Below are 20601 nucleotides of genomic sequence, written 5' to 3' on the forward strand. Positions count from 1 at the left end.
TTTCATAGCCTTCACGTTAGTACACGTAAGCCTTGTCGTCGTCGTCGTCTTCTCTTCTCCATCAATCATCTCTCTCCACCTCACCGAATGCTTCTTCTTTTTTATTCTTTGGTCAATCCACGTCGTCTTCTTCACACCTTTCTTTAAAAATTTAATTTAGGCTCCTTAGGAAAGCTGGTCTTAGAACGTTTTTATTATTAATGAAGTCACAATTATGAAATCTTCCGGGAACATGTATCTCTGCGTGCTGATTCTAAATAGAAAATTCAATTTAATGTACAACAAGACCTTGTTGACTTGATGCAATATGTTATGTAACTTTTTGTGGAGAGATTTAACGAAATTTTGGTGCAGGGAACTTGCTAGAATGTATGCCATCCGCTTGTTTTGACAACAAGCTATGCAATAAGGGTAAAATTATTATCCCGCCTATCACAGAAGTTGAGTTACAGAGTTTTGAACTTGGTACTTCACAAACGGGAAGAAAAATTTGTCTTCCTGTTTCTGATGTGACAACTTCAAAATTCTAGAACTCATCTTCTGTGTTAATGTCAAGAGAAACCAATGGCATACATTCTAGCAAGTTCCTTGCAGAAAGATGTCTTGAAAGCTCTCCACAAAAAGTTACATAACATATTGCATATGTGCTCAAGAATTTGTTGCACATGAAATTAAATTCTATATTTAAAATCAGCACGCAAAAATACATGTTCCCCGAAGACTTCATAATTGTGAGTGCATTAATAAAATTTTATTTTTAAAGCCCTCTTTTCCCCTTAATATATGTGACAGATGTATTTCCTTTTTTCTTGAAGAGGGGCCAGCCCCGATTGATTATTACGTCAGATGAGGTCAAATCCACTCAACAAACATCCCGCAACAAGCACGCAATGTACTGTTTCATTTTTCGGAGCCTGTCTGCATCCAGCAGGTTTGGAACACGGTGCAGCCGGATATATTCGCGAAGACCATCTGCAGAAATTTTAAGAAGATACATCCAAATTGCACATATTAACATATTTACCTAAAGCAAGTTTGCTTTCCATGAATCTAACTGAATATTCACGGTTATTATAGTTGCCTAGTCATTCATTACATGTACCCGCAGCAGTACTGAAGAGACTCACAAATAAGTACTCATCAGTCAATGAGAATTAGAACACTGTCTGGAATACAGAACCTTGCAGAACTACAATAGATCCTTTGCAAATCTCCAAAAGTCAGCTTTCCTGCATAGCAAAAAACCCTTTTGCCACAGTGCATTGGGTTGTCCTAGTCAGTGCTTAAAGTCTTGCTCCATCAAAAGGGGTTCTGTAGTGATTCGAGCACAGCTGGAGAGGCAAATAAAGGAGACAGAAAAGCAGCTGGCGGCCTGTTTTACACATCGTTTAATACGAAGGTGAAGAATTATTTTTAAAGGTGGTTGTTTGCTCAGTTTTTGTCACAGACCTGAAACAGACAATCCCCGTGCTCTGAAAGTGCGCTCGTTGTTGTGTTAACTTGAAGCTCAGCCGCCAGCTCTGGTTCGATTTGTGGTGTGAGGGCACAGCTTTCCCATCTTTTCTTGATGAGACAGAAGATTCCAAGACGTTTCTAACAACAACAACGTGACTTGAATTGCAATGCAGCACCAACAAAGCACAGGCCATATCATTCACTAGAATTTTGTGAATACTCCTGCAAAGATACTATCTTTATTTTGCGCCTCCTCATGGAATCTCTCTCTATATAAGCGATGAGCCAAGCAATAAACCGGACGCAGGGTAATCTGCCCGAGACACAGGTGTACTCTATGCACCGTCTTCTTCCTTCATAAGCAACAGCTAATCAGTTCTTTTGAGCACTCGTAGCGACATCTATACATCCTCCTTACTTTGACATCCTTGGCAAGTGCTTGTGCAGGTGTACTTTCACTACAAAGCAGTTGTTCGGTAGAGCTGCTTTTATTCCCTTTATCATGACAGCAACACATGGCTAAAGTGGGCAAGTAGGGCATACCGACCACAGTGGCTCAGCGGTTAGGGCGCTCGGCTACTGGTCGGGCAGAGTACCCGGGTTCGAACGCGACTGTGGCGGCCGCATTTCGATGGAGGCAAAACGCTAAGGCGCACGTGTGCATTAAAGATCCCCAGGAGGTCGAAATTATGCCGGAGCTCTCCACTACGCCACCTCTTCCTTTCTTTCTTCTCCCATTCTGCCCTTGCCCCTTCCATTATTATGGCCCAGTTAGGCAGACAGTGGACTGTTTCCATTCCCCAAGAAACCAGAAACCAATTTAGGGCATGCAACAAGTATTGATGTCGCACTGTACCCAATAGCTGCCCTCAAAACTGGTCGGGCCACCATGGTGAAGGGGTTCTCCTTCTGCAGAGAAGCCGACCTCATTACTTTTTCAAACAATCCAGAGTTTCATAAGTAGAGTCCATTCAATGATTCCGTAATTTATGCAGCCAATGCTCAAATAATTTGGGCAAAGAAATGCATTCACTGATGCTATGTCAAAGAGTGTCAAAATAGAGACCAAAAAGCATTAATAGTAGAAAACCTAAGCATTTTTGCTACACTTCACAATAATAAGAACGGCCCACACATCTGTTTACATCACATTACAGCCACCAGCAGCATTCACTATGACGAGAATTCTACTTGCGTCTTCACAGCAAAAAAGTAGGCAAGTTTTTCTGTTGCAACTGCATTCAGCTGTTAGTTCTTTAACGTGCTGCCACTGCCAACATGGGCCACCATACACTGATCAGCAGTTTTATTTTTCATTAACTTGTCACAGTGGCTGTTACTGGATCAAAAACAATTCCCAGAGTTGTAACGTTCCCCTCTGAACTGAGACACTAGTCACAGTTGACAGCAAATAAATTAAGTTTTCCTAATGACTGAAGTATGCATTATTGCAGCCAGTAGAGAGAAAAAACTTGTTCTCTCAGTCCACTAGACTTCAAGGACCTCACCTGGGATCGCAGCTACCGTATTTACACGATTGTAAGTGAACCTATTTTTAAAAAATTTAAAATCTGATGTGGGCGGTTGACTTAGAATCGAAACAAAAATATGGCACTACAAGTAAAGGTGAGACAAACGAGATATCGGGCATGCTACAGCGTGGTTGCATTTTTGCTGCGTGGCTCCGTTGCATCGCTCTTGGTGCTGGCCTTGAAAACCTGCTATGTCAACATGCAGAACTTGCATCCCGTCCCCACGCGGGCGGCGGCCGATGGCGGCTGGATAATGCTATCGTGTTAGCTATACAAGGCCATGCTTAAGCAATCTCGAAGTTTTTTTATCGGAAATGTGATTTGTGGGTGTTAACTTACGTTTGAGTCGACTTACAATCATGTAAATGCAGTACATTACATGAAAGGTACTTGGAATATATGGGGTCTAAAAAATACCACAGACGCCATACACCTGCCATGACAGATAAAGTAGTGCAGAACTCCAAATTAATTTTAACAATCTGGAATGCGTTAAAATGTGTTGACAGTGCACAAGCGTTTTTGCTTTCTGTCTCCAGTAAATGCCTCTGTGGCTGGGATTAAATCCAATGACCTTGGGCTTGGCAGCTTAACGCCTGAGCTACTTAGCCACCACATGAAAGGATTTGAGAAGACTGTATAGACTACTCACCCCGGACTGCACCCAGCTTTTCTGAAGTGAGGGCAGGCTTCGCTTGAGCTCCGGTTTGAACCTTCCTGTTGCAAGCTTTCCCTGTCACACTCCTGTCTTTCAGGTCTTTTTCTTGCCACAGTGCTCTCATCAGCTACCCTGTAAACATGCTGTCCGTTTTTGACTGCTGCAGCCATGCCCACCGTTTTTCATCAATGAAGAAATTGCCACCAAGGTGGACCTAAAAATGTAGAAAAGTATGCATAAAATGACCGCGTATTAAACAGTTCATTACGATTATCAACCGCGCTTGCATTCACTACAGAACAAAACCCTCTCCAATTCGCTTACAAATATCCTTGCCGTGCGTCACCACTGCTTGCCACCATACACCAGCAAATTATCCCCCCTGCTTACCTGGCAGAATACAACTGTTAAACATTTTGAAAAGGTGCTGCTAAACCGCTGTCAGTCACATACTTCGGCAAAATGACAGGCTCATCTACAAAAGTTTAGTCAACATACGGGCTCACTCAAACTCATGAACTCGACTGATTTAGGCAGCACAACTCATGTGGACTGACTCAACTCAAGACTCATCCGGGGTCAGCCATTCATTATATGACTCGGGACTCGCTTCGTCTCAACTCATTTGGGCTTACCGATTTCAACTCACGACTCAAGTGGACCTACTGATTTTGACTCACGAGTCATTTGGGCTCACTCACTCGTTTCAACTCAAGACACACTGGGCTCACTGAAGTGCATAAGTGGCACACCACCGATCCGAATAAGACTGGCAACAAGGGGCATGAGTTCTGACTGCCAATATAAGAAATATACATGTTTCGAAGCCTCCATGCAGTGGCCGCAATAATGCTATAATGAAGCAGTTTTATGGAGGAAAAACGCTAAGGCGCCCGTTTGCTGTGCGATGTCAGTGCACTTTAAAGATCTCCAGGTGGTCGAAATTATTCCGGAGCCCTCCACTACGGCACCTATTCTTCCTTTCTTCTTTCACTCCCTCCTTTATCCATTCCCTTACGGCGCTTTTCAGGTGTCCAACGATATATGAGACAGATACTGCGCCATTTCCTTTCCCCCCAAAACCAATTATAAGCAGTATAAGTAAAACTCCACAAACGCAGCCTACATTTTCATAAACAGTGCCAAACAGCTCCTGGCTGGAACTGGCTGCTGAAATGTGCTCAACAGCTGATGCAGGCTTCTGAAATCGATTGCAAAATCTCATTCAACAATAACCACATTTTAAAATAACACACCTCCAAATGAAAATATATCAGCATGCTGGCTATGAGCATACAACTCTAAAGCTACGCTCTTGCAAGCAAATTGTAAAAGGAAATGCACTGCATACTAGATCAGAAAGGCTGATATATACTTCAGGAGCTGGAAAAGCTACAGGCTAAGCTGATGAGCACAAGCAAACACTTAGGTATGTACAGATAAGTGTACTTAGAGGACAAATAAAAATCTGCTTCTAGGAACCCAAACAAAGCAACTTTAATAGCCACAGGAGCTATACTAGTGCAGTGCCTCGACGAGTAGCACAAGTGCTGTCAAATGCTTTTTCTTCACTTCTGTTTACATTTTATTCATTTGTGCAAAATGTAAATGCTTCCTTCACCCATAACCAAAGGCTCGTTGAGGGTCAAGTCCGTAAAAAATGTTCACTATGAAGCATGCATGCAGGTGGCAACATGAAAAGCTGTGACTCAAATTCAATCTCAGTCTGAAATATTTCTTGCAGTCCGACTTCTCAGTCACATTTCAGCACTAAAGGATGGAAAACATGAGAACTCTGAAGGCATACCATTGATATTTTACAGAGTAGCGGTCTGTGTTCCTTCTCAAGGTTCACTTTATTCCACTGAAATGTTGCCCAAAATTCATTCAAATTAGCCAACCTCACTAACAGTTTCTTGATCCCTACAGCTAGCTATCAAGGTGATGTTGATTCCTTGGGGAACTCAAAAGAGCTATTCATAAAAAAACTGCATTAAATAGGGTTATTACTCTCTGCAGCAGCGAACTGGCTATAACACTTCGCTGCCGAGCACAAGTTGAGATTTGGAGTAACAACAAGGTGTGCGTTTCATTATATTCTACACCGCTAACACACGAGGCATGATATGAACAAAATATACACCACAACAGGAATAATCGTCCGTGCTTTCCTCTTGTGCATCTGTTCTGTGGAGAGTCTCGGATAATCAATGAACTGACAACCACAGCCTAGTAACAGCATTTCAATGAAGATAAATGAAAACATGCTTGCATGCAAGGAGATGCAAAATGTCCGCATGCTGTGTGTCTCCTGTACCCACGGTGCTGCAACATTAACCCTCACATTCCACTTGAATATGTGCAATGTTACAGTAAACAAAAGCGAAGCATGTTTTCAGTCTTACCCTCTGTAGTCTAGGCTATAGTACCCATCATTCAGCAAAAAAGAAAAAAAAAACTTCGCATTTGGAAGATGCCCACAACATTATAAGAAAAGAAAACGGAGCAATTCTAAAACTGCAGAAATCAAGTCTGTAATATCTGGGGCTTTACAATGCTGCCTGGATGCTGGGCAAACGCTGTAAGGTGTGGCACCCCTGACAGCCCAGCTGTGACCATATGGCTGGCAGTGGCTTCCAGGCTTGCTGCCAAACTGAAGTCCAGAAAATAGCCCCAGAAAACTGTTTAGTACACAAGAAACAATGAGCCAGCAGTTAGGATTCTTGGCAATGCAATTTTTTAGCGCAGCTGCTGCGCTATTTGAACGATGAGCCATTGCAGAACACGCAATGCCAAATGGAGGTGGCTATGAGTTTCGGCTTCAGCAGTATGCAGAGTGATCTACTACCGCTGAGCCTCTTCTCGGACAGTGCATTTCGCAGAAGCTGCCGCTGCACATGCCGCGGAGTGTAGGATTTCACCTATTCTCGCCGTAATCTTCTCTTCCACTTTAAGCTCTCACAGTAGCCTGCTTTTTCCCTGTCTTTCTTGCAATATCTTTGACATCACCATACTTTCATCCCAAGCTGTGCTCCTTGTTCCCTCAGCCTTTTACAATGGTGCCAACTGCGACACTGACACTCAGCCCAGAAACTGAGTGCTAAGAGCTGCACTCTAAACGAATTTGGCATAACCACAATAAAGAATGCTCCAGGAGCACCCACAGAATACACGCTACTGGTATAGTTATGAATGAGCCATATAGTTGACAGGAAAGCAAACATGTCACCTGCTGCCAAAATACTTTTCACTTCCACCACCTATATCACCACACTGAAAATCCAATGTTTAGCAAATGAGTGAAAATGCTTCCAGGTGAGCAGTGCAAAAGATGACAGTTATGCACAGCAATAAAGGAACATTAAACAGACATACCAACCTAAGCAAGACGGATAATTATTTCGGCTACACTACTCACGTTTTTCTGATCGGAAAGGTGGATGCTGAGTTATGCTTAAAAGACATAATGTAAACCACTGCATTAATTTAAACAATTTAGGTATCTTCAGGATTAAAGAAATCGTAGACATTTCATATGTTTTCAGGTATGTCATTCCTGATCTCCACGATTCACCTTCACAACATAAAAATATAGCAAAATATAAGAACATTAATGCACAGTTCAATATAATATAGCAATAACTGTAAAAGTAAAGGAACGGAAGAAATTCTACAACTGCAGAAATAAGGTCTGCAAAACCTGAGGCTGCATGATGACGCCTGGCTGCTTGGCAGGAATGGCAGAAAACACCCAGATAGGCTGAACTTTGCTCCCTACACTGCCCAGAGTACATGCAGAACGGTGCAACACACCTGGTGAATGAGCAGCAAAGGCCTTGCTGAGAGTGGCATCTGGGCTCGGTGGCACAAAAATGTCCTGTACAGAATGCCCCAGCGAAACGTTTATTATGCACAGCAAAAACAAAGTGACATAACCAAACTAAAGTGTGCTCCAGGTGCACCCACAGCAGACACAATGCTTGCACATGCGGTATGAACGAGCCATGCCGTAGGCCATCAGTCATATATGACATGTTTTGAACCTGCGACCAAAATTCAAGGCTGCGCTCCAGGACAAGCAGCGTCATTGAGTTTGCTTCTATAGCACCATTGCTTTTCTTTCAGTTTTGTTTTCTTTTTCATTTTCTAACGCAAGGAGGCACCATGAGAAACGAAAACGGACCCGATGTAGTCCGCTTGTCACTGATCATGGCATCTGTTCACCATGCGCTCCTAAAAGGCTAAAAGCTGCACTCAACATTTCTGCTGGCTCTTAAGCTGTCTTTTTTTGAGCAGTAATATTGAGTAAGACAACCATGTGGAATGATCAGATTTCAGTTTTGATTGCGAGACTTCGTCCCAGAGAACCGGGACATCAATGTGTGCTTGCGCGTTTCTTTTCACCGTTCTCGTGGTATTTTATGCGGTGTGTATGATTTGTAAATTAGGAGAGCGGTTTTATTTGTTGCTTTTGGGTCTTTGCAACATACTGTCAAGATGTTTTACCAAATCTGCCAGCAGGCTTTTGATTATATTGATGTCAAGAAAGGCTACGCCTTCTTTACTCTCAACTGAAAAGTCAAGAAATGAAAAAGTAAGAAAGTAAAAAGAGCGGAAAAACTGGTACCTGCAGGCTATGCTACAAAAAAACAAGAACAGAACTGAGAACAAGTGTAATGCGTAAAACCACATCTCACATCCTCCTCCACTTCATGTCATCACGCGACTTTCTTTAGTGGCACAACAGTCATATTGCCTAACTTGAAAGGCCAGGAAAGTGCAATGCATTATGTATGCAGCTGAAAAATTGTTAGAATGATAGCTAATATGATGTGGAATGTTTTGCATGCTTTAATTTTTTGTTAATCAATTTCATGCTGCATGCAGCAGCTTATTTTTGTTTTGCTGTATTTTTTGTATTACCAGCATATTTAACCAATAAATTTTCACGCATAACTTAAGCACTTTTTTGTTTGGAAGTATAATCAATAAGCTATAGTTTGATACATCACAATGCACAGTAAATTCAGCGCTTCTTGAAGAAAAAATTTTAATTTTAGAACACTAAAAATTGGTGGTTCTTTAGCTGAAAAGAAAGTTAACAGGCAAGCAAGCATGTCGTGCCATGCTCACGTCTACAGACTGCAGCTATCATAATACACCTACAACAGCCAGAATGGCATGTGCAGCCTTGTGCTCAGCAGCAAGATACTATGGTCACTCCACAACATCAGATAATTAAGAGCCCTCAGTTTTCCAAGGAATGATTACAATCAACAGCTAAGCGCGTGTATTTTTTTAATGGGGTTTAACGCCCCAAAGCGTCTCAGGCTATGAGGGATGCTGTAGTGGAGGGTTCCAGGTAATTTCGACCATCTGGGGTTCTTTAATGTACACTTGCATCAGACAGTAAATGGGTCTTTAGCATTTCACCTCGATCGAAACGAAACCACCACGGCCAAGATCAAACCTGCATTTTTCGGGGTCAACGGCTGGGCACCATAACCATAACCAGTGCTCTAGACAGGGGTGTGGACAACTGTACACCTTCCAAATAATGGTTGTCATCTGTCTGCTAATCCACAATAACAAGGTTTGTGCCCGCCCTTTAATACTGCACATGCCTCATCTGTCCTCCTAGCCTTCCAAGCATTATTGACATCCCATTTAATACCTGCTAGTTCCTCGAACAGCACTGCTAGGCTAGCTTTACTGAATAAGGCTTGAACTAAATGCTGCCAGGTTCAGTTTTCGAAGGCGGCCTGTCTGGAGCCTGAGATTTTTAGCACAATGAAGGTCTTCCTGCTGCCTTGGTCAGTTGCTCCGCAGCTGCTGGGAACTAAGGGCAGAGGGTTTACGGGTGTACTCAAATAGGATGGTTTTGGCGCCAATTACTACACCAGGGCGGCCAAATCCTGTACTGGTGAGAGTGCGAATTGTCCGTTATGGTCATCGAGATCAGGCCGCACCCCAGGCCTGCTTATGCAATTCTCTCGATACGCCATTTCTTCTTTTATCCAGTGGAAAACTACACGTCACCGGGGTTCAAACACAGGTATTCTTGCAAGCTAGGTGGGTGCTCTATGCATGTCCCTGCATTTTCTACATTGTACAATATTTACATATTCAACACTAACAGCAGTACAGCTCTTGCATTTCTAAAGCACTTAAACGCAGAATAGTTCTCACCTATATGCAAGCATGGTGCAAGTTCAAACCACACGCCAATTTAGTCATAACCCTAAAGCAATGAGATACTTAACAAAAAAACTGCAATAGTCAACAATACCAAAGCAGAAACTCAGCTTTCTTTATAGAAAAATTGTTCACAGAATAATTACCAGCCAATACAAAATCGGACTTTTACTTCACTACACTATTTACACTGCAGACAAGCCTAATTCTGCGGTGTTTTCAATAGAAAAATGGTTAAGCAGCTCACATACCTCTTCCTCCTCATCCAGAAATGGCGACGGTGATGGACTCCGATTCCTCACATTCTGCAAAATGTGAGACTACTGTGTTATTGCAACTGCGACTAATTTCAATACAAAGCTAGCATGTGACATTGTGTCTGCAGGCTCAGTGCTACGACAGCCATTTTACGAACCATTTGGCTGCCGCATGCACTTTGTGACATGCCTCATGTGTCTCACCCTGCACTATGACCAGCTCTTTCGCATAAGAGTTCCTCCACCTTCGAGTGCAGAGCCTTTTCAAGAGCGCTTCAACATGTTCGGTGAGAGGAAAAGCTACAGCAGTTCAAAAAGCTTCGGATACTGATGATGTGCTCGTGAATGTATGAGCACTGGTGTCGGCCAGTTTCCCAACACTTCCAGCAAACTTGGCGACACCAAAATCAAATTGTACACAACTGCATTTATTTCACAAGTGTGTGAGGTCTTGCTAGCATAACAGCTTGGACTGTAGTACTGATACTTGGAGGAGTCAGCCTAACATTTTTTCATCATTTTCAGGCTCTTTGAGCCGGTAGAATATAATTTAAGGCATTAATGTAGCTCTACTCATGTGTGCTGAATTTTTCTCATATTTCTCAATGGTCAAACATAGTTCCCAAAACCACTGATTCCTTCAGTCAGTTGTAGCATCACGTGAAGACTGACAAACAACAGTCTTGGCATTCGGTTCCTGGGCTTCAGCTAACCATTTTAGACTACACAGCTCTTTGTTTCATGTTGCCTGCATGCACTATCTTCATACTTTGCACTGTGGCCAAGGCGAAGCAATGGGAGTGTCAGTATTTATCTCCTTGAACTACACGGGTTGTCTCCATTTCAGCAGCCCAGTATCCCATGCATGCACTCAACTGAAACAAAAGAGCTCAAGAGCAGCAGGAGAGCTAGTGATCCGAAAGTATGATGGACGGGATTCCTTTCATGCAAAGACGCAGTAAACTCACCAAATACGCCATGGGATAAAAACAACACAGGCAAGCACTTTGATATCTAACAAGAAAATTAATTCCGACTGCCTAGCTTGTCATGAAAATTTTGTGCATAATATGTAATGTGAGACGTTGGGCAAGTTGTCAGGTGTCAATCACAACAGAGCAAGAATAAAACTACCATCATCATCATCATCATCATCATCAGCCTTACTACACCCACTGCAGGGCGAAGGCCTCTCCCATATCTCTCCAATTAACCCTGTCCCTTGCCAGCTGTGGCCACCCTGTGCCTGCAAACTCCTTAGTCTCATCCGCCCACCTAACCTTCTACCGCCCCCTGCTACGCTTGCCTTCTCTTCGAATCTACTGTGTTACCCTCAAGGACCAGCGATTATCTTGCCTTCGCTGTTTATGCCCTGCCCAAGCCCATTTCTTACTCTTGATTTCGACTTAGATGTCATTTACACGAGTTTGTTCCCTCATCCACTCTACCCGCTTCCGGTCTCTTAAGGTTACACCTAAGGGTCAAAAGTCTCCAATCCGGACTGTACTACTTCTACTCAGGCTGCTTACATTTCATCATTAAAGAAAGCAAAAAGACTACAATGCCTTGTTTCTGCTGTGTAATGTTAATATGTACCAGTCTGCCCAATGTGTCGTCTGCCAACTGTGCATGCGTATGGCTCGTATTGTAAACCATTGCTTTTTGAAGGTGGAAGCAACCAAGTAGCCCGTGCGAAGAGTTCAAAGCCCAAGGTTTTTGCTTCTGGGCCATGCCATGTGGCTTGTTATGCATTTCCAATGTTGCATATCTCGTGAAGTGAGACAAAATCTCGTCCTTACTTCCCCCAGCAAAGGCAGCACTTACAAGGATACCACAAGAGCCCTTCTGCATGGTTAGAAGCAAACCCCCTTGGCTCCAAACTTTTGACAAAGGCTGTATACATTTCAGGGAATTCCTTCCTTACGCAAGTCTGACAATCTATGCAGTTCGAGACACCCAACCACCACTAAAAATGACCACCAAAGATACTGCTGTTCAATAATTCGTTTACCTTCTTCTATTACACTACAATGCCACTAAAAGCTTATCAATGCTTATGACAAGAAAATCTATTCAAAGAAGAAAGTCAAACATAGCTATAACCTGCAATGAACTGACACCGTATTCCTGTGCTTCGTTTTTAGCACTTAACGTTCTTAGAAGCTGTTGGCGAGCCATATCTTCATGTCAATTTTCTACACAGTAACTAACAGCAAAAAAGCCACGTAAACATTCCACACACCACACTACATACTTTGACAGCCCGCCTCGGACTTGCTGGCTCCTTGGCGTACACCAAGGCCTTCTCGAAGGACGACTCCAACGCTTCTGCAGAAATCATGGGCACATATCAATGACGTACCAGTTTTAACAGAAATGTGACAAGCAACAGAATTTGCATATATTTAAATGAGGCATGCAGTATTCGGAATCAAATTTAAAGGAATACAGCTATAAATTTTAGGCGGTCTAATTTTGCACTGGAATGAAAGCAGGTGTTCCTAAGTCGAGTCAAACTGCATTGTTTTTTGCATGAAGACAGCGGAAAGCACTTTTTCTCCTCATTTTTTCCTTGAACTGCTGCACCTGGCGGCGGCAGTCTGAACTAACTGCTCCTTAGAAGCTGTGACATCACGCGTCTCCTTGCCTCCATGCCCGGCAGGCCCAACCGTTTCCGCGTCACGGCGTGCGCCTGTTGGAGCTGTGTAAACGCTAGGCACGACGTAGGGAACGCACTGCGATTGCCGCCACTTTTATCCAGAGTCCTTCGAGCTTGAATTTGATCCACGCGTCTGTCAGACCAGCGAAGGGGGGGGGGGGTGCCAAAATATTATTCCACTAGAGGTAACTGTGGTGCGGTGGGGATAGGAATACGCAGCGACAAACCTTCTGAGTCCGAGTTCTTATCGCGGCAATTTAATTACCAGCGACTGTGACATAAATCTTTCTCTGCTGCAAAACCTCATCCTCAAACGACAGTGCCACAAACCTCATGCTTCGCCGTACATAACGTCACGTAAAGGAGACATTTTTAAGACCGAGATTCAGGCAGGAGGAAGCGATTGTTGTTGTTTTTGTCCTCTATATAGCGATAATGGCCGTCGATTATCAATAGCACAAGCGCTACATTGTCGTCTTCCAAATCAGCTGTGCGCAACCTCAGAATAGTAGGTGGCGATATTCACTAGGAAGTGCGAAACCAAAAGCATGACACTGCATTGCTGTTGCTCGGCAACGGCACAAGGTCCGAATATGAGAAAATTCTTTGTTAGTACTGGTGAGCATATGAGTGCTTTCGCACTAAAGATTAGTTTGTGCCGCGGCACTCATAGGCCAGAGCTCTCCTTGCACGATAACCATTCAGCATTATCATCACCTTGTGTTCGCCTCGGGGGAACAAATGGAATGCAAATGTGTTCAGCCACTGAAGGACGATGGAGCAAGCAGAGTAGACTAAGGACATTTCTTTGGTCTTGAAAAATGCCTCCCTCTGTAAACAGTTTCGCGGATTATCATTACAGATATATCACTCACTCATTCGGCTGTCCAGGAGATCCTGCAACCTGATGTTGCATTGCCGCTCGTCCTGCCAACGTTGCTCAGCCGACTCTAGCTCCTTCTCGAGGGCATCAGTTTTTTGTTCTGCATCATGCAGCAGCCTCTCAGGCACAAGCTCTCAGTCATCATCACTGTCCGTTTCAGACTGATAGTAGCGGGCTTTGCGCTTTTTTTAATTATCTTGGCCATCGCTGCCTTTTTTGCAGCAGCCAACTTAGTTTTTTTTTCTTTTCGGTCAAACTAATGAGTAGGAAAAAGAAAATGAAGGAAAAAATATGTGCAGTATATAATTCACATACCAACAGCATGGTGCACATTTCATATTAGGAATGAATTCCCCACCTTGGAGGGAGCTGTGTGCCCATAAGCGCTGCTGCATTCAAAAACATCATCTGGGACAGCCATATGGCGCTTAGCCATCCTTGCTGCAAGGTCCGCTTTGGTCACTGTGAAACAGGAATGTGTAGGTATTTCTTTTTCTTCCACGGTAAAGGAAGAAGAGTGCACTGCAATAAATACTACAAACAAGCAAGCAAGGAGAACTTCACGTGGGAAGCAAAAATAAATACCCCCATCTTTTTGCCCTCTTTCTTATGTGGAAAAAGTATTCTTAAGCCCTTTTCACATGCAGGCATAAATGCTTCAGAGTTTTGCTGCTACGGTGTAAAAACCTGTTTCAAGTGGTTGCAGCTGTCCAAGCGGCCAGAGCAACGAAGTTCCAACAAGGTGAAAATTTTTCAACACACCGCTCAATCCCTTGTATGTGAATTGCCTTTATGGAACCCCTGGTTCAGGCTGTCTCTGCCAATGACGTTAGGCCCAGAGTAACCATATTGCTCAGTTACTTTGCTTTTCCCCTCTTCTCGGCCCAAATTTCTCCTTTTTCACAAAATATTTCTTCCAAAATAACAATGTTGGAGTAAGTAGCAGCAAAGAATACATTAAAACTAAATGCAAAGCCTATAATCAACTAAGCGCCCCTCTGAGCTCACATACCCAACTCTAAGAACTACAACCAGAAGGTGAGGAACCATCATTATTTGCAGTGAAAACCTCACCTTACTGTTGTGCTTATATCTTCATGACAAAGTGTATTGTGGAGAGTTTTTCTACTGTAATTATTAATACTATACAGATGGAACGAATAGAGCAAGGACATGGGATTTGGACATTTCTTGCCATTCAAAACTGCTTTTGAACTTGACAAAATATAAGCAACATTTTCAACCATATGCAAGAAGCAGAAAAGAAACATGCTTGAGAAATTTCTTAAAATTACATCTGTGGGACTTTCCACGTGCTCTCCCTAGGAGCCTGTGACTCCTGCGAGAGAGTAAATTTTAATGAACTTATAGTCCCGTCTCTGAAGATTTTACGGTTCGCGACATGTGCACAACAGCCACAATAGTACTGGCGTGTGCACACCAGATTTCTCTTCTAACTCGCACAACAGTAAAGACAGTGAAGGTTCGTTAAATTCGGCGTTCAAATGTATGCATAATTTAAATGTACTTTTTTACATTGATTCGGTCAGGGAACACTGGCATGTCTTCGAAGTTCCTGCTTTGTGAGATTAGAAACTGCATCTCATCGAGACACATAGAAATCAATGCAAGCTCTCACCTAACAAAATACAGAAGCATATGTGTTATGCCTAAGGTGTTCTCAGTGTTTAAGAATAGCTTTTTTTGAGTTATTAGAGCAATGCTATCATAGCATTATTGTCGGCAGTGTACGGGATCAGAATACAGTTAAGACTGGCAGATTTGCAGGCTGGTTAACTTATATAGAATAGTTAACTTTTGACTATTACTGCTAGACTTCCTACTCTGAAAGAGCATTCAATTTGGCGCGATGTTGCCAAAATTTGTTGGACAAAAGCGCCGAGGGTAACTGCATGTTCGAAAGTCTCAACTGATATTGATATTACATACAGTGGTCTCTACACCTGTCAAAAAATAAGGAGGCTAACTGTGGCAGTTAAAGAGTTATCTACATTTAGCAGCCCACTAGTTAGCAGTCTAAGCTGTATTCTAATGAACTACAACGCTGACAATAATGCCATGAAGAAAATAATCACTCTGCTGATTCAGAAAGCCTATTTTAAAAAATCTAAGAACATCTTAGGTGAAACACCCATCATTTCAATTTCACAGACATTCTAAGTACTATACCACAGCTAATGCTGTGTAACCGCATTCAACGACCGGCTGCTCTAGGATATATCTTCCGCAGCCTAGCTTGTCAATGACAGCAGTATCCGAAGTAGCAGTTTTACCGTGATCGCAAAATTTTCCACATTTGCATGTGGGATTTCCTTCTGCCGCTCTAATTTTCCCACTATTCAGCAACACTGCTTACGTCCAGAGCAAAACTGCTTCTTGTGTTAAAACGCACGGTCAATTTGCCAGTCTCGAAAGGCGATTTTAACTCGTAGCAGTAACAGTGGCCAATTGGTGCAGGATGTCAATGCATGCAGCAAAGCAGGGAGAAGAGACTTTTTCGAAAAAGGGCATGCTGCATGGATTTACTTACGTCCCAAGACGACGACGTCTCCGTCGTAGTAGCCCTCCTCAGCTTCGCGGCCTGAGACTTCGGAGCGCCAGTATACTTTTTTGTTTTTCTGTACATCATTTACGTCGCTGAGCGCACAGTCCTTAATGAGACTAATCGCGACAATCGCCTTGCCGCCATCCTTATAAACTACGTACGCGTAGGTCGGAGCAGTGGGAAGCATTGTGCTAAAAAGGCCTCACTGTCGACGCACTACACAAAGAAGATGAGCATAGTGAGGCACCCCAGCGAACCAGTGCGGACCGAAGTACGATGGCTGCACGTGGGCAAATGGATGGATTTGGTTTCGCGTCGGAGCTATAGACCTTCACCCCGCGACGTCACGAAGATGCGGTGGCGCCGATGTCAGCAGCGACTTTCGCATAGTAGGCAAAGCAGTTTCCGCCTGCCCGTGCCTACCGCAGCTGCTGCAGCTACCAGCGGCTGCATCATGCCTGCGCACTGCAGAATCATCATGTATTGATCAGTTGCGTCACTGTTGGATCCGCGTATAGTAGCATAAAGGGAAATTTAAATTAGCCCCGATAGGCTTCTCGCGATAAATACCGCATTAGGAAACTGGCTAACAGGGAATGGGCCGCGGCACTTAAACGCGAAGTCTCGGAGTCGGTCGGCACTGACACTCAATGTACTTAATAGCATTTAAGTTACTGCGATCATTCACCTGAACATCAGCATAGTACGCTTATAACTGCGTAAGGAAAAGAAAGCACATATGTAGCTGCCACGTATTTATCACCTTGAGCCGGTGTGCATGAGGCGCCGGCAGGTTCACTCGACCCCAAGTAATGCGTTCTTTTGTTAATAGCACAGCATGATTTAATGGCACGGTTTATGGCATTTAATATTTACTTGAACCAGTTTCTTGATATGACGATGTAATTATTTGATTCCAGTAGATAGAGGTCAGGTAAGTTCTTGCGCGGTCACGTTGGCATGCTTAGAATAACGTACCTTAAGTGTGCTAAAAGCCACATGCTTTTTCATTGCATCATGCATCTGTCATGTTTCGTTATGTAGTCCATGATCGCGAAGCTTGTTTGGAAAGAAGAAGCCGCAAGTGTGCTACTCACAGACACGTGGCGAGATTGAGAGGGGACGCGGCAGTGAAAAGTGTTTTCGTTATTTATGCACTCGATATATGTAACTGAATTTGTTGCAAATATGAAATTACTACGCTAGTTTCAGTAATGCTCTTTATTTTTACCGATACCTGGTGTAGTTCTTGGGTAATTATAATTGACACCATCGTCAAGCCACCTCAAGGTCTTAATTAATTGAGCAGAATGTACTGAATTTCTTTTTATGCCAGAATGTTCATAAAGCTGTGTTCTGTATGATGACGCTATTACTTCTTTTTTAGATGATCATGTACTTATGCATGCATAGTTACATGAAAACATTTCTTACAAAAATAACGAACATAATACGTACTGCACGTGTAGGAAAATCGAGAGATAAATTACACTCCTTAATGTCTCGGGAATCGTTTGCGACAAATGGAATCATTCTATTTTCATGCGTTCCGAAATTCCGAAGGTGTGAGTGATGCCAATCGCAGAAAATGTGAAAGGTCAGAAAGCGAACCTTAACATTTATTCCCTCGTTTTGCCCTCCTACTTGCGCTTTGGTCAAAGAAATGCCGCACGGAAATCAGAGAAAGCTTCAAAGAAATCAAAGAAATTACCTCACAATTTTCGACGACCAAGCATCTAGAAAGCGTAATTTATAAATTTCTACTGAATATTTTTCTATAATTTTTCGTCAAGCAGCAGCGCACCCCAGGGCTACCCAGTCAAAACACACTACAGAATTCTAAGACAGAAAATTTCTGTAGTCTGTAGTCTTGTCGTATTTTGCGCATGTCTTCTCTAGTCTGTCTTGTCTTCTGTAGTCTGTCTTGTCTTATGTAGTCTGTCCTGTCTTCTGTAGTCTGTCTTGTCTTCTGTAGTCTGTCTTGACTTCCATAGTCTGTCTTGTGTAGTCTGTCTTGACTTCTGTAGCCTGTCTTGTCTTCTGTAGTGTGTCTTTTGTAGTGCTCGTACACTGTGTCACAGTCGTTACTGTGTCACCTGTCAATTAACACAGGGTTTGTGTGTTCTGGAGTAGGCAATGCACAAAAACGCACAGCTTGTTAATTTTTGCCTGTCAATTAACACAATCTTTCTGCATTCCAGAGTAATTCATGCCCAAAACCACTAGAATTGAAATGAAAATGATCAATTTTTTATTACTTTTTTGTGCTTTTTCCGAGCTTGCTGATGCACCCTGACCAGCGTTGTGCTGGCCGCAGGTACCTAGATACATCACCCATGAGCCAAGAAAACTCTTTGTCTTGGCTGAAAAAAGAAAAAATAGAGATCACCGCAGCTACCTGCACAAAAAATGTGAAAGCGTGGACGCCTCCTCGACACTGGTCGCCTTTCAAATTTGGCGCCATGGTTGTTTTCTCGTTGACTTGATTGGTTATCAATTAGCTCTTATTTTACCCTCATTTCATCCCAGCAACCATTTCGAGTTTTCGAATTTTCCGCCATGCATCATTCCCGCCCATTTACTGAATACCCGCCCAGTCAAATCACCCGTTCATGGCCTTTTGCTTCTCATTAATTACCTAATTGCTTCTAATTTATCATTCTTTTTCCTATCTCCTGGTTACGTATAGGTCAATTATCACTGGTGACGTGATTGCTCATTTTGAGTTTTCAAACTTGGCGCCAAGCTTTGGCTTTGTCCATACTTCCAGTCATTCAAATTTGCCGCTGCGCTGTAGCTCCACCTACTTCGAGCGCTTTCAAATTTCGCGGCACTTTTTCTCTGGCCCTGTCACTTTTTGCACATTTTTGGCTGTAAATAATTATCCGATTATGAAATTTTTTTCCCGCAGAATCCTCACATCATCCTCTTCTAATTACAACCACTCGTATGACGCTATCTCTTCTGAGTTGCCCACAACTGCTGTGGAGACAATCCCCGGCAACATAGCCTAGTAAAGCTGTCACTTTATTTAAAATGTAATACTGAACAAGGCTCACGACTGGCCGGGTTGGTACTGATTCACCTTAAACCCAGCCAGAAGACACAACATGCGTGAAGACATGAGCTCAAGAAGAGGCTGGACTAATAAAAATTTCATTGAAGGTTTTGATTATTTGATTTGATTTGTGAGGGTTTAACGTCCCAAATCGACTGAGGCTATAAGGGACGTCGTAGCGGAGGGCTCCAGAAATTTCGACCACCTTGGGTTCTTTAGCATGCACTGACAACGCACAGTACACACGCCTCATAAATTGCGCCTCCATCGAAATTCGACTGCCACGGCCAGGATCGAACCCGCATCTTTCGGGACAGCAGCCGAGCGCCATAACCACTGAGCCGCCGCGGCGGCATCATTGAAGGAAAGCCGCAAAAGAAGATCAGCGAAGAGATACAGGCGCACAATAACCCAAAGCAGTGAAAGGGCGAAGTGCAATCAAAAGTCACTGGCATACTAATGAATCATCTAAAAAAGCAAATTCCTTATGGTGAAGGTTTACCGAAGGCTTAGCCACACGTGTCCTTAGCCTTACCGATGTAGTAAGCCTCAACTATCTACCAACGGATTTATCCCTTCCATAAACCACTGATGTGTCGTGGAAATTAGGCGTCAAAAGAGACAATTCATCCTCAGATTTGCATTCACAAGATTGAGCTTGCAGTGCTAGATTAGAATTTGCCTTCCCCCAATAGAGTCAAAGTGCTCAGTCTGGTGCAAATTCAGATATCTGCCTGTCTGCCCATAGTAGTTGCAGCCATAAGGCAGTGGAACGCAATAAACTCCATTACTTTTGCAAGTGGTGAACATTTTTTTGTGACTCTGTTCATTGTGAACGACTACCCATAGATTTATACAGCCTTTGTTTATTGGCGGCGCAAAGGCCTCCTGTCTTGCACTTCGCTCTTAAGACCACAACAGCATTACGCTTTGCCGCGACTTTCTTTAGACTGTGAAATACTGTGGAGGTAAGGTATATCAGCATCATCCGAGTGTGTGTTCCTTACCCTCGAGCGAATGAAAACATACTATGAAAGTTTGGTGAGATGGGCAAGTGGGAACCCAGCTGCAATTAGCTTCGAAACATGGTACAAGAATGCGTCCTCAGCACAGTGATGGCGTGACTTATGTAAAGCTGATGTCATGCACGCGATTGCACACCCATCAAGTGTTTCTATCTTTACTGACTCTAATCAGCGACAAATACACCTCTTCATCATCCTTCCCCAGCCACAAGTGGTCCGACTCGTAGCTAAAAAAAGCCTTCCCCGATCTTTGGCTGTAGCCCCGACAAACATGGTCGTCCACAAAGCACAGGTCTGCATCAAGAAACTGCTA

At 43.2% G+C, this 20601-nt stretch overlaps 1 protein-coding gene and 1 long non-coding RNA gene across 2 annotated transcripts; both read right to left on the reverse strand.

The window, feature by feature from the left end:
* Positions 1-744: 744 nt before the first annotated feature.
* LOC144129082 (uncharacterized) lies at positions 745-16392 on the reverse strand. Its single transcript, XM_077662979.1, has 4 exons — positions 16191-16392; positions 7346-7458; positions 3640-3772; positions 745-972 (listed from the first exon to the last, which is right to left on the reverse strand). Exons 1-4 carry the CDS (start codon positions 16390-16392, stop codon positions 863-865), a joined length of 558 nt encoding a protein of 185 aa, XP_077519105.1. The 3' UTR covers positions 745-862.
* Positions 10096-13717, reverse strand: LOC144107588 (uncharacterized). The gene is made up of 3 exons (XR_013309313.1): positions 13632-13717; positions 12352-12425; positions 10096-10145 (listed from the first exon to the last, which is right to left on the reverse strand). It is a non-coding gene; the product is annotated as an uncharacterized LOC144107588 (long non-coding RNA).
* Positions 16393-20601: the final 4209 nt, after the last annotated feature.

Source organism: Amblyomma americanum, chromosome 1, assembly GCF_052857255.1.
Source record: "Amblyomma americanum isolate KBUSLIRL-KWMA chromosome 1, ASM5285725v1, whole genome shotgun sequence".
In the NCBI taxonomy this organism is placed as follows: Eukaryota; Metazoa; Arthropoda; class Arachnida; order Ixodida; family Ixodidae; genus Amblyomma; species Amblyomma americanum.

Coding starts and splice junctions, on each gene's coding strand:
- LOC144129082 (XM_077662979.1), bottom strand. CDS start 16,392: ATGCTTCCCACTGCTCCGACCTACGCGTACGTAGTTTATAAGGATGGC. Junction 7,459..16,190: donor AGACGTCGTCGTCTTGGGAC/GTAAGTAAATCC, acceptor CTCATTCACCAG/GTGTGTTGCACCGTTCTGCA. Junction 973..3,639: donor AAAGCTGGGTGCAGTCCGGG/GTGAGTAGTCTA, acceptor AAATTTCTGCAG/ATGGTCTTCGCGAATATATC.